The sequence below is a fragment of the Rhincodon typus genome, chromosome 39 (genome assembly GCF_021869965.1).
Source record: "Rhincodon typus isolate 14 chromosome 39, sRhiTyp1.1, whole genome shotgun sequence".
Classification (NCBI taxonomy): Eukaryota; Metazoa; Chordata; class Chondrichthyes; order Orectolobiformes; family Rhincodontidae; genus Rhincodon; species Rhincodon typus.
The window spans coordinates 7,595,405-7,609,560 of NC_063370.1; the positions used below are offsets into that span (position 1 = coordinate 7,595,405).

The 14,156-nt window shown below is 38.6% G+C and overlaps 1 protein-coding gene across 3 annotated transcripts in view; it reads right to left on the bottom strand.

Moving 5' to 3' along the window:
- The window catches only part of LOC109934036 (striatin-3-like), a 50,968-nt gene that overhangs the window by 33,775 nt on the left and 3,037 nt on the right, over window positions 1-14,156 (bottom strand). For 2 of the 3 annotated variants that reach the window (XR_007265768.1, XM_020532879.2), the window contains exons 2-3: window positions 7,873-7,976; window positions 1,698-1,771 (exon numbers count right to left, since the gene is read on the bottom strand). Coding sequence is in view for 2 of the 3 variants with exons in the window: in XM_020532879.2 (XP_020388468.1) it covers window positions 1,698-1,771; window positions 7,873-7,976 (178 nt within the window). In the remaining variant the exon portion in view is untranslated. The remainder of the gene's footprint in view (window positions 1-1,697; window positions 1,772-7,872; window positions 7,977-14,156) is intronic. The other variant, XM_048618127.1, reaches the window with a different exon arrangement.

Sequence of the window (14,156 nt, forward strand, 5' to 3'; positions counted from 1 at the left end):
TTAAATATAGAAGCAGAAATCTCTCTCTATCTGTTACACAGTGCAGAAGATTTCACATTCAATTTCCAGTCTGATTGGGATTAACTGATCTCCATCCGGTGAGGTAAATGGGGTTGCTACAACTGGCATTCAATCCCGAGATTAAGAATGACAGGATAAAAAAAACCTACATGAGCCCGGCTGCAAAGTGATGCGTGTGCACAAATTGTAATTATCAATTTCTAGACAGGGCACACAGATTTGGAGACATATCAACAAGTGGAAACAATCACTGCGTAAGTAGTGAAATGTAGTAGTTAAACTTTAGTGATACAAATTCAGATTTAATATCTGTTCCTTCCCTAATTCTGAAATCTGAATGATTGCAAGTTGTATGAAATTTTGAAATGCCAAGGACATAAAATCCCGATACAATGGTGATCTGGATGGATAAAAACAATGAATGACAGAATTCATTCTAGACTTGGACCATGCCTGAAGAGGGCATTTAAAGCTGTATAATACGTCAATGAAGCAAGATCAGTTACATGTCTTTTGTTGGTGATCATGGGATCTACTTGAGGTAAAGAATTAAAGCATTACAAATCATATTGATTTATGTATGGTTGTCTTCTTTTAATATATGAGTAACACAATATTAAATAAGAGCACTGTACAAATGTATTTATCATGAGGTGACAATTCACAGCACATAATCAATATATGCAATAACCCTTGATAAAGTGGTGGAAGTAGGATCATTTAAGAAATAATTGGATACTGAAATAGAAAGATAGTCAACTCTGTTACTGGACTAGTAACCCAGTGGTCCAGGATAACACTGGGGACATTGATTCAAATTAAACCATGGCAGCTGGCAGAAATTGAATTCAGTCAACAAGTCTGGAATATATAAAGCTAATCTCAGTAATGATGACCATAAAGTTATCATTAATTGTTTAAAGAAAAATTCAGCAATGCCCTTTAGGGAGGGAAGTCTGCTATCTTTACCTGGTCTGGCCTACATATGACTCCAAACCCACAGCAATTTGGATTCTTAACTGCCTTCTGCAATGGCCTTGCATGCCACTGAGTTCAAGGGCAATTACTGATGGGCAGCATGTGCTGGACCTGTCATCAACAGCCACATTCCATCAAAGAATAAAAACGGTTTTTCAGAAAGGTGAAACTAAGTTGAGCCAAAAGACCTTCTTTAATTTCAGTAGTTTCTAATCCCACAAATTTCTACATTTACCACTGTTAGTCCAATTTTATAGAAAATGTCTTAAATGAAGAAAAGCTGTTGGTTTCTGTAAAATGGTCCCCATTCACTGAGAAGCCACCTTGAACTCTAACTGAACATAGTGGATTTTAAAATGGTCAGTAGATGCACACATCTTAGAGGAGGCCAAGTGACAATGACAATACCACAATAAGTGGAAAGAGCATCAGCATCGAGTGTCTGCAGGCAGCCTGCAACTTCAAAAGTGCTGTATAAATGGTCATTGTTGGGATTGAGTTATGCAGGAAATTCTAGTGGGAATAGATTGGCGCAATCAGAGTAGCAGCAGTTAAAGAGGAACTGCCGACATGGCAAAGACTATGACCAAAACTGCAGGTCGCTTAACCTATCAACGCTGTACACCTGCAAAAATGTCATTTTAACTGAAGGTACGAAACACTTTCAGGCAAAAATGTGTATACTTTTTCAAATGTACCAGAATCAGCTGTATCTGTCTTTGAGTCACCTTGAACTGGTTCCGTTCCATACTTCAGCTTGTGATATTTTGTCCTAGAAAAGAAGCGAAATGAAGACGTTCTAATGTAATATTAAGACATGATAGTTACATGAGTAAAGCACCTGACTTGGGAAAAAGGAAATTCAAAAAAGGATAATTGAATTTTGGACATGAATTTGGACATAACCTGGGGATTTACTTCTCTGAATCCAAATGCTCCCCAACAATTAAGGCTGTGCTAAATTTTAAATGGCATTTTTAATAAAAACTTCCTTTCTTATTTGAGTAAGTTGTTTTCAACACATCTTGAGCAAACTGGCCTTATTGGGATAAAGAGTGATTTTCAGCAGCATCAGCAGCCTCTAAGTACCTCTCTCATTCTTTCCATGAATGGTGGCAGACTCATTACAATGGGTAGCAGCACAACAGAGGCCAATGTCATGGCCAGTCAATATCGCTGCATACTTTCCTAAAGTAAAGGGATGTCCAATTAATCAGAAGCAGGAACTCTGGTTGACATTTAAAAAAATACACTATGAGACATGGTTGAAAGGCCAACAGACCGCTATTCATGTGAAGTTTTCCTACAGTTATTCAAAGCAAGTTTCCTTCTTCTCCGCTTCCCTCAACTTTGCACAAGCATGTGAATATCCTTTCTTACGGAGCAGAACTGAGCTTACATTTTGTAATGCACCATTACCCAATTTAGTTTTTGTTTCAAGTTTGAATGCAACAAAAAATATGATTTCTCAGCTGAGGTAGCTCAAAGGGTAATTAATAACCTTGTTGTAAAGCAATCTTCAGGAATAATGATCACAATATGGCAGACTTTTCCATTATGTTTGAAAACGATGTAGTTCAATCTAAAAGTAGGGTCTTAAACCTAAAAAAGTAGTATGCTCTATATATATAGTTTGGATTTCAAACACATGGCACATGGGTGTTGTTTACTTTTGCGATAAGTTAGATCAGTCAGTCTTTCTGGAACCGTGATCTAATCCAGTGTCAGATAACAGGGAACCCTTGGAGTGTTAATGGAAGATTGTTAATATTATGCTATATTTATAATTGGGAGTGTAAACAGTGAGGGCTACTACCTTGTTTCTGGTTTAGGATAATCAAGATTGATTTTGACTTAGGAAAACCAGAGGCTGGAAGTTTTTCAGTAGTTTGGAGGAGATCCAACTGGGTTTCCAAAGCACAATAAATTTTATCTCCCAGAAAGGAGTATAGAACAGTTCAGGAAATAAGTTACCTTAGTTATTTTGAGTAACTTCCAGACCAGGATTGGTTAGAAAACTGCCGATTATTAAAAGACCCAGCTAGTACAAGCTTTCAGTTTTGAGAGTATGCATAAGGCAGCTTCACAGTTCACAGGAAAGAACTGGAAAAAGAAAGTTGAGCCAAACTTAAAAAATTCGAGATAGAGGGGTAATGTCTCTGCATTTGACATTTAAAATGATAGAGTTGGGGAACTGACGAAAACTTTGCTATGTGTCTTAAGATCTTTCAAATGACGTTCAGTATTGAGATAGCTTTGTTTTAAGTTATTGTTTTTCCTTTTATGTAATATACTTCTGGCTTATTGTTAAAAGAAAACCCACTGACTTGTGTGCTTATGTTTCAGTGAATGATCACCATGTTAAAGAATAGGAAAATTATCTATCAAACTAAGTTTCATTCTGGGATCTGACTTGGCCAGTAGTAACAGCAGCTGGAATAATAACAAAGAGCAATTTTGAAGCACGAGGATGATATCGGCTATGATGGATTGGAAAAATACAATAAAAGGTTTGAGAGGCTAGTATTTAATTGATGCTTAGTTTTCAAAAGCCATACAATCCTTTAAGGCAAAGGCTTTGTTCTCAAAAGCCGTACAATCCTTTAAGGCAAAAATACCAAATAGGAAAAGAATCAGAGCCATAGCTAACAAGTTAAAGATGATTTTAGATCAAAGGAGGTAGCTTATAAAGTTGCCAAAAAAAAAGTGTAAGCCTGATGATTGGGGGAATCTTAAATTCACTAAAGGAGGACTAAAAAAATTCAGAGAATAAAATATGAATGTAATATAGCAAGAAACATAAAAATGGATTACAAAATCTTCCATAAGCATGTGAAAAGGAAAAAATTAGTAAAGACAAATGCGGATCCGTCACAGGCAGAGACAGAAGAATTTAGAATGATGAAAGGTGTATAATGTATTATTATTTTTAAAATTTAGTTTCTTTTAAAGAAGGAGACAGATAGATTTTGGTCAGTTCTGTACAGTTTTTTTTAAATTAAATAGAGCAGAATATCAATCTGACAGTGATCTGAGTGCATCAGTTCCAAGATGATACACAGTCAAATGCCCCGAGAGCTCCTGTGGTGTTAATCTCTTGATAAAGTCCCACACAGGGGATTAATAAACAAAATTAAAGCATATAATACTGGAAGTGATAGCATGGATTAAGTATTTGTTAATAGGCAGTTTGCAAAGAATAGGAATAAGTGGATCATTCTCATGTTGACAGGCCCAGACTAGTGGGTATCACAAGGACCTGTGCTTAAGCCCCACCTGTTTGGAATCCATATCAATGATTTACATGTAGGGGTCACTTGTACCAGAACCAAGTTTGCAGACATTACTAATGCAAATTTGATGGGAATAAAAGCTGAGACGGGTCACAAAGAGGCTTCAAGGACATTTTGACAGGCTGAGTGAGTAGGCAAGAGCACAAAATCTGTAATACAATATGAATAAATTCTAGGTTAGAAAGAATGAAGATGTGGAATATTTCTTCAATGGTGTCAGATTGGAAAGCATTGATAATCAAAGGAAGCCAGGTATCACTCATTCGTCATTGAAAGATAGCATGCAAGCAACTTTGAAGGCTAGCCTTTGTTGCAAGAGGATTTCAGTACAGTAGCAAAGAAGTCTTGTTTCAATTGTATACAACATTGGTGAGACTGCACCTGGACTATTGTGCGCCGTCTTGGTGCCCTTGCCCAAGGGGGGAAATACTTGCCATAGATGGAGAGCAGTGGAAGTTCAATTCAGCGATTTCTGGGATGGTGAGGAGAGATTGAAGAGATTGGCCTGCCTTCTGTGCAAATTAGTAGAATGAGCAGTGATCTCATACAAACTTATAAAATTCTCAAAATGTTAGACATGTGGAAAGGACGTTTCCCTGTCTGTGGGGTCTAGAACCAGGGTACACAGTTTCAGAATAAAAGGTAAGCCATTTCAGCTAAGATGAGGGGGAAATTCTTCACTCAAAGGGTGATGAATCTTAGGAACTGTCTACCTCAGAGGGTTCTGAAAGCTCAGTCATTAGGTATATTCAAGAGAGATTGATAAATTTCTAGCTACTGATGACATCAAGGGATATGGAGTTAGCACAGAAGTGTGGCATTGAGCTAGATGATCAGGAATGATCTAGAATACAAACATACAAAACAGAAGCAGAAGTAGGCCATTTCAGCCTCTTGAGCTTGCTCCAGTGATCAAAAAGATCATGGCTGACTTGTCTGTATTTCAAATTCCACATTCCCAATTACTCTAATAACCCTTGACTCCCCTGCCTAATAAGAATCTATACATCTCGATTTCAAAAATATTCAGTGACCTCACCTCTATTTCTTCCTGAGGCAGAGCGTTCAAAAGTTGCACAATCCTCAGCGAGATAAAAAGAAATCTCCTCAGCAGCGTCCCAAAAGGGTGAACCCAACCCCTAATTTTAAAATAGTATTAATCCTAGTTCTGGATTGATCCACAAGAGGAAACATCCTGTCCACATCCACCTTGTCAAGACCATTCAGGATCTTATCAACCAAGTTTCAATCAAGTCACCCCTCACTCTTCTAAATGCCAGTGAAATCAAGCCCAGCCTGTCCAAACAATCCTGCTCATTCGAGGCATCTACCTAGTAAATCTCTTCTGAACTGCCTCCAATGCATTTAAATCTTCCTGAAATAAAGGAGCCCAAAACTGCATATAATACTCAAGATACAAGCAGTCTCATAGATACCCTGTTTTACTACAACATGAAATCCTTACTTTAGTGTTTAAAGGATAGCATCCCATGCATGCTCTTGATTACCTGCTGTACCTGCATACTAACTTTCTATGATTCATGTATCAGAACACTTGAATCCCTTTGCATCTCAGAATTTTGCAGTTTTTCTCCATTTAAGTAATACCCTGCCAAAGTGGACCATGCTCTCCTCATCTAAGTTATTGATGTAAACATTTACAAAGTTGAAGCCCCAGCACAGACAACTGCAGGACCCTACTTGTCAGATCCTACTGAGCAAACAAAGATGCATTTCTGCCAGCCAATCTTCTACCCATACTAATATGATACCACCTCTACACCACAATTTTTTATTTTCAGCAACTTCCCTTGATCATAGAATCACTACAGTGCAGAAAGAGACCAATCGGCCCCCAGAGTCTGCACCAACCCTCCAAAGAGCATCCCACCCAGACCCACTCTAGCCCCGTAACTCCGCATTTACCATGGCTAGTCTATGTAGCCTGCACATCCCTGGACACAATGGGGCAATTTAGCACGGCCGATCCACCTAACCTGCACATCTTTGGACTATGGGAGGAAACCAGAGCACCCAGTGGAAACCTACGCAGACATGCAAACTCCACACAGTCACCCAAGACTGGAATTGAACCAGTGTTTCTGGCGCTGAGCTGTAGCACCTCATTCCACACTTTCTGGAACTCCAAGTACATTATGTCTAAACACTCCATTTAATCTGCGATTCTCCTTCAAAGAATTCTAATAAATTGGTTAAATATGATTATCCTTTGACGAAACCATTCTGACTCTTCCCAATTACATTCAGTTTTTCTACATGTGTAGCTGCAAGCTCTTTAATGGTTAATTCAAACACCTCTCCCACCACAGATGTCAAGTTAACTGGTTTACTAGTTTCTTGCCTCCATCCTTTCTTGAATAGAAAAGTTTTACTTGTTACATTCTAATTCGAAGAACATTTCCTGAATCTAAAGAATTCTGGAAAATTAACACCAACCCACCTACCAGCTCATGAGCAACCTCTTTAGGCCTGAGAGTGACGTCTATCCGGACCCCATGACTTGTCAGCCCATCAGTTTAGTTAGAACGACTTGCCTTGTGATTCTAATTTTGCTAAGTTGCTCTCTCCCTTCCACCTTGTGATTGATACAGCTATTAAGGGATTTTTAAATTCTCTACCATGAATACAGAAAGAAAATATTTGTTCATTTCATCTGCAAGTTCCTTATCATTCTATTAACTCCCTATTCTCAATCTCTATGAATCAGCACACACTTTTTGCTCTTTCCCTTTTAAAAGCCTGTAGAAACTTTTGCTATCTGGAGTTTTTACATACCCAGTTAGCTTCCTCTCATAATCTAATTTCTTCCTCCAGATTAATCTTTTAGTCATTCTCAACCATTCTTTATATTTTGACCAATCATCTGACCAGGTTGTAAATATTTATCTTAAGTTTGACACTTTCCCAAATTCTTTAGTTAACCACACATGGCGTATCCTTCTTTAGATTAATTTCTTCATAATAGGAATGTACTTACTCTGAAGCATCCTCTTAAATGTCTGGCACCATGCCTCTATTAGTCTATCTGCTAGCCAAGGATGCCAGTTCGTTTCAGCTAGATCAGCTTTCATGCCCACATAGTTGCTCTTATTTAGGCTTAAAATACTAGTCTTAGACCTAGTCATCTCCCTTTCAAACTGAGTATGAATTTGCTTACATTGTTAGCTTTTAGTTTTTTTGTCACCTTTGGAACATCAAGTCTTGACTGCTGTTGTACTACTAGGATATTTTTCTCCCTGTACCTTCCCGTCATTCTCTGACACTCAATTCCTATATTAGCAATTTCCTCTCTCAACTTTTCTCGAATTCTTGAAATGCTATATATCTGTCTACCACTATTTTGTTAAAAACTCTCTTTACTTCCCACATTATACAGTTCACAAGAACATGAGCCCCAGCAATTATGAGGTGTAGACCATCCCAAAAGTGCAGCCCCTACTGGCTCAATGACTGGTGTGAACAAGAATAGCAGAGCAGGATCAGGGGACTGAACAGCCTACTTGTGCTGTTCCGGAGTTCCTATTCATGGATGATCCATACTTCAGTTTACAAAGCTTACCTTTCCTGCTTTAAGGCATATTCCAGCATCTTAATTCTCCGGACCAGATCCTTCTTAAGATTCTCCTGTCCTTTCCTCTCTCCTTGTAAAAAGGCTACACGTGCCTTTAAAATATAAATGCAGATTTCAATCAGTAAAATTGTGGGAGATAGTGCTGCAATTAACTTTTGTTATGGAGCAGGTAGACATATTGCAATGTTTTGAAAAATAGCGGAGAAGTTCTCCCCAGTGCCTTGATTCAGGAAGCAGCAGTGCTAGGCTCTTCTGGCAACTGGGAAAGTTCTGGCACCAAGGATCACAATCTTCAAATAATGTCCTTGCTGTAGTGCCAGGAAATGTTTCCTGCAATGCAAAAAGCAGGAATCTCAAAACCAGAGGACGATGTTTTTGCAGGATGCTTATGTAAATGTTATGATTGAGAAAACTTAATACATCAGAGCAATTCACAATCCAAGTTGTTTCAGATTAAGATTTTTTTGTAGCTATTTGGTAAATATGGCACCCATTCTGCATTCATTTCTTATCACAAACAGCTAGAAGATTAACAATTAGATCATATGTACTCTTTGGTGGCATGTCTGACAAGACATTGACCAGGCATTGGAAGAATGTCCTCGGTTCTTTTATATTTGAATTATCACCAAAGAAGGCAGGTTCAGCAGCTCACCTGAAGAATAGATCATCAAACCATGTAGCACACCCTCATTACTATAGAGATAATACATTTAGGTCCTTAAGAAAGGGTTTAACAACAACCAGACACAAAAATAACTACATAATGAGAGTCAAATATCAACAAAATTGTTTAAAATTATAGCTACATAACAATCCAGCAGTAATTTAAAAGCAATTTTTTAAAAGGGTGCATTATCCCTTCATTCATACCAGAATTTTCTTTAATGATGTCACATTTTACTGCAGTTTAAATTGCTGGCATTTCTATTGATGGATGCTTCTTGTTATTTAGACCCTCGGATAAAAAGCCTGAGCAGCTCCTCCTGTCAGTCACTGACTGCTCCTCAGACTAGCTACAGATCAATTTCCAAAGCTGTCATTAGAACTTAAGTGAAATGCCAATGATGGATGTGTAAAATTATTCCCACTTGAACTTGTGAAAAGTACCGACAATATAATTAACTGCAAAAATCTTGACCTCCTGAATGCGGCTGCTACACAAAAGAGGCATTTTCAGTTTAATAACAATACTAAAGTGCTAGGGTATTGCAGAGTGGAGGTTTAGACAGTATTCATGTATATTGGCTCAAGATTAATTCTTCCTAAAATGCATTATCAACACATTAAACAAATCAGTGATAACATGGTGCGACAACGGTTAAAAATAAATCAAACAACATATACTCTGCACATATTTAAAATACTATGGGGTTTGTGAAAATGACGCCATGTGATTGGCGAGATATATATCAGTTACTTTCCTACAAGCCGAAACTATTGTTCAGTTAGTCATTTTTTTCTCCCCCAACTAACTTTCCCTCTCCTTGGCTGAATCCATCAATTCTTTCAAGAACATGTTTTCATAAATTGGCAGGTTTCTAGCACCTTTGGTACAGACCTTTTTTTAATGTGAGAACCAGGCTTTCCTTCAATGGTTGCACTCTCACCCATGAGTGTTCCATGCCCAATTTAAAGATGGAAGAATATATTTTAGGCCAGCATTCCAGGTGGCCACTATGAAAGATCCTATGACATGGTTTTCCAAACATTTTCCCACTTTGACAACATTTCAAGGCTGGAAATATCCTTGCAATCCCGCAATGAGAACTGAGAGAACAGGGGTCTGGTCAGAGTAGGATACAGCCTTTACAACTATACCAAAGATCCAAGGCAGCTATTGTACCTTAGTCTACAAATTAGTTGCAATTCATTGTCTGATGTGCTCTAGGGTGTCCTGAAGTTGTGAGAGATGTTATATAAAAATGCAAATTCTTTACTTCTTTTAACAGTTTATGACATAGGCAATTTGATTTTCCACAACACCAAGACTGAAGTCAATTAAAGCCTTACGATGTGTCTGAACGCTCAAACTTATCTGGCTTATTTGCATGTTGCCCATATCAACTTAGCCAATAGGAAAGCTTCTAAAAAAATGTTTTTTTTTAAACCTACTTTTGCCTTGGCACATTGCTGGCATAAAAGAAGCACATAGGCAAAATAGTACCTTCACCGCAAACTGTAGCTGTAATACAATGGTGCTATTGACAACCATCTGTCACGTAAAAGGTGTAAGACTCTAGCATATGCCAGGGCCCTTCTCATTTGCAAAATTGACCACTGGCATTCATTATACTTGGCTATAATCCACAATGTCTGGAACCATTAGCTGAAACTAACCCAGACCTTTGAACAAGAATGATAACAAACTGTGGGAGTCAAATGTATAAATAACCAACAAAGCTGTTTATTTCAAATGGATATTATATCATGTGGTGCAGCTCAAGCTTTATATACAGAGAGCTTAATATTGCCAAAAGCTTCAGATGACATCACATGGCTGCTCCTCCAGCCAAGGAACAAGGAGGTTTGAAGATGGGGGGAAAATATATACAAACATGATTTTCTTTTTAAAAGAAGAAAGCTAACTTCCTGGGTAGCTGATTGGATAAATGATCTGCCTTCACTCCAGCAGTGGCATCAGCTGTAAGATACTTCATCCTGTTTTGGGCAACTCCTTCAGCCAAGCTGTCTCCTCAGCTGTACTCAAAAACCTCCACACATCCTTCTCCTCCCACCAGGTCATTTCCCCTCCCCATTTCCTACTCTAATTTTATTTCTCTCCTTCTCCTTCCCACCTTGCCTCCTTTGTAAATCATTTTGTGGTATTTTGCTTCAGGTGAGAAATCTGACAATTGTAGAAATGAAATGCAAATTTCAATATAAAAATTTAAATGATATTTTGATTTTGACAGGAATGCTTCAATGCATCAGATGCTGGATTTTTCCCTTTAGACACCATGGCAGATTGATGGGATGAAGCAGCTGTTTAAGTTCACTGTAAAGAAGTTTTAAACCAGTTTCCGGTAAACATTGGTCCACAGTACAAAGTGTCCTCTTGTGACAATATTAACCAGGACATAAGGTGGTTAGTGTTGGAAATGCATTTCAAACTGCTCTCTTTTCTAGCAACGAAGACCTCAATGTTTAACTGAATAAGCAGGTAGAGGGTTACCACGAAGTTTTCTAGTGCTTTTTACCCCTGTTATAAATACCCCTGAATTTGACTAGAATAAAATTTATGCATAAAAAGTCATTTTAAAAGTCAATAACAAGTAGTTATGCATTTGCAAGAATATAGTTTCTTCAGCAGTATTCTATAATTTCAAAATCAGAAGTACACAAATGTTCAGTATTTCCACCAGATACTGCTGACCATCAAGCTCAGGTTGTGTTGAGCAGCAAAGCAGGCATCTACTGCAGACAATTGTTTTGAGACTTCCTTACTGAACTGAGGAACACTTATTCTAACCAGTTGTTTACACCTCACACAAGTACTTTGGTGAGCAATGAAGAAAGAAAACAAAGGAGGAAATACTTTTAGGCACTTTACAGCATACTATTCTGAACGTTGAGGTGTACATATTCAGACCACGAACACTGACTTCCATTGTGAACCCCTCACCAATTGTCTGGTTCTTTTTGTATTTGCTTTCAGCAGAGCTATTCTATATTCTGCAACTAACTGCTATTCTCGACATATGCTGTTTCTCTACAATCATTTTGTTTTGATACCTGTCACCTTCAATATCCTCCACCCTCTAATATTCATTTGACTTTCCCTTCTCTTCACCTGCCCTTCCCTATCTTTCGTTACAGTACAAAAGCCATCACTTTTCCAGCTCACTCGTCAGTTCCAAGGACGTGTCATATTGCACGTGAAATGTTAATGTTAAACAGCTGCTACCAGACCTGCTGAGTTCCTCCAGAACTTTCTATTTTTATTCCAGATCCCCACTATCTGCAGCATTCTGCTTTTCTATGACTACTTGATTGCAGGGTTGGTTTTGCTCAACCACTGCATACAGGCACATTGGCTTATCCAATCACTGCAATAAGAACAACGGACACTGATCTGATCAGTAACAAAACGAAATCAGCCATATTCGCCAACAAGTTGCACTTTGAGCAGGCATTAGGAAGGTGAAGAGATCAAGAGATTCCTTTGCTAATCCATATCCAATGCCTTCTAGTGGAAAATGTACATTTTAAGCCACAGACAAGACTGGGCCCATATTCCGCATTGGTAATGTGGATAGCTACTTGGGTGAGCCACTGCAAGCTGATTGTACCTTTAAATCCACTGATGCTAGAGGGACCCCTTGAGGTGAAAGGTAAGGATCACACTGGGGAGACTGGGAGAGAAAAACAGACTTAGTGTATGGGATTACATTTCATCAAACATTCAGCCACAAGGGAAAATGGAAAATTCATGTAATATATGGATACAGTCACAATACCCATTTGATTCGCCTGTTCTATCTTTCCCACCAATCTTTCTCTCCTTTTTAAAGAAGGCCTTGTCACACATCTACCATTCTTCACGTACAAGCCTAGACAGGATGCTGGCAAGGTATGCAAAGATGAGGTGGTCTATATTTGTGCCAAAACATGCTTCACTAGTCATACGCAGACAAGTACTAGGAGGAAATGGGATAGTAATCAGGAACAGGAAATCTCAACAACATTCTCCTGCGACCTAAAAACTGAATCTAATCGTAGCTCCACTGGCCAAGATCAGCCAACTGTGCAGGCCAAGGCCTGAGCCTGACAGCTTTCTGATGTGCATGCCTGAACACCGTAAGGGAACTCACCCATCCTTTTTCAGCAAGCAGAAATTAAGTATTCTTTATAAGTCAATGAAAACCTCTCCATAACAGAAAATTTACTACTTAAATCACATTTCTCTGTCTCACTGAGTTTTCAGCCTGTTTACTTCTTGGTTTTACCAAGGGCATAATTAACTAAAATTTAAATCTTTGATTACTCATTTTATTAACTCCATGAATCAGCAGATGATCCTACTAAGCTCAATTTAATTAACTACACGAGACTGAGGGGCACGTTTGACAAAGGAAGATGCGTCATTTAGTAGCTTTCTCCTGTCCGAGTCAGTTATTGTCTACCTGCTTGCAAAGACTAGGCACCTTAGAGGCCATTTTGAACCTATATTCCTCATCTCCACTCTACTTAAAGTTGAGTCACATTGATCATTACCTGGCCAGATTCAAACCACATTTGTGCTATGTTAGACACCAATGGCTTTAACAGAGAAGTGGCAAAGGCTAACTTGCCACTCTCATCTGACAGCACAGTTGTAATGAAAGAAACTGCTGCTCTATTGGCAGATTCAATATTTAAAAAAAAACAATAACCCAAAGCTGCATGGATGATTCCGTTGGATGCCGTAGCATTTAAATAAGCAACATAAATGAGAAGATCCCTGATTAGTGTCCAAGTTAACTGCCACAGAGAAATTGTGAAAAACTCACGACTTCATATTCACAACCCCAGAATCTGAAATGCTGAGCTCATAACTGGAAGCCAAGCTGTCAAGTACTCAAACTACCATGATAAGCTCTCTTTAGAGTCAAATTTGTGGTTTTTCTACCTGTCTTTACATTAATGAAGTGATGTAGTATATTACTCAAATATCAAAGGCATTACTGTTACCAATCCCTCTCATATAGATATTGGGAGAGCAACCAGTGATAAAGAATTAAGCCAGCCACATAAATATGTAGCTATTTCAGCAGCGGAGAGGCCGAGTATTTTTGACAAATGGCAGGAAGAAGAAACAGGCTGCAATTATTTAAAATTGAGAAAGATTACAGAATTCAGAGGTACAGAGGGATTTGGGTGTGCTGGTGCATGAATCACAATGTCAGCATGCAGGTACAGTGGCTGACTGGAAAGGTAAATGGGGCATTGTTGTTTATCATAAGGGGAATGGATTATAAAAGTGGGACGTTTTGCTACAGTTGCACAGGGCTTTGGCAAGATCACATCAGAGTATGGCACACAGTTTTGACGTCCTTAAGAAAGGCATCAGAAGCAGTTCAGAAAAGGTTTACTCAACTAATTCATGAGAACAGGGTTAGTAGGAACTGCCGATGCTGGAGAATCTGAGATGACAACGTGTAGAGCTGGATGAACACAGCAGGCCAAGCAGCATCAGAGGAGCAGGAAAGCTGACGTTTCGGGTCTGGACCCTTCTTCAGAAATGAGGGTCCAGACCCGAAACATCAGCTTTCCTGCTCCTCTGATGCTGC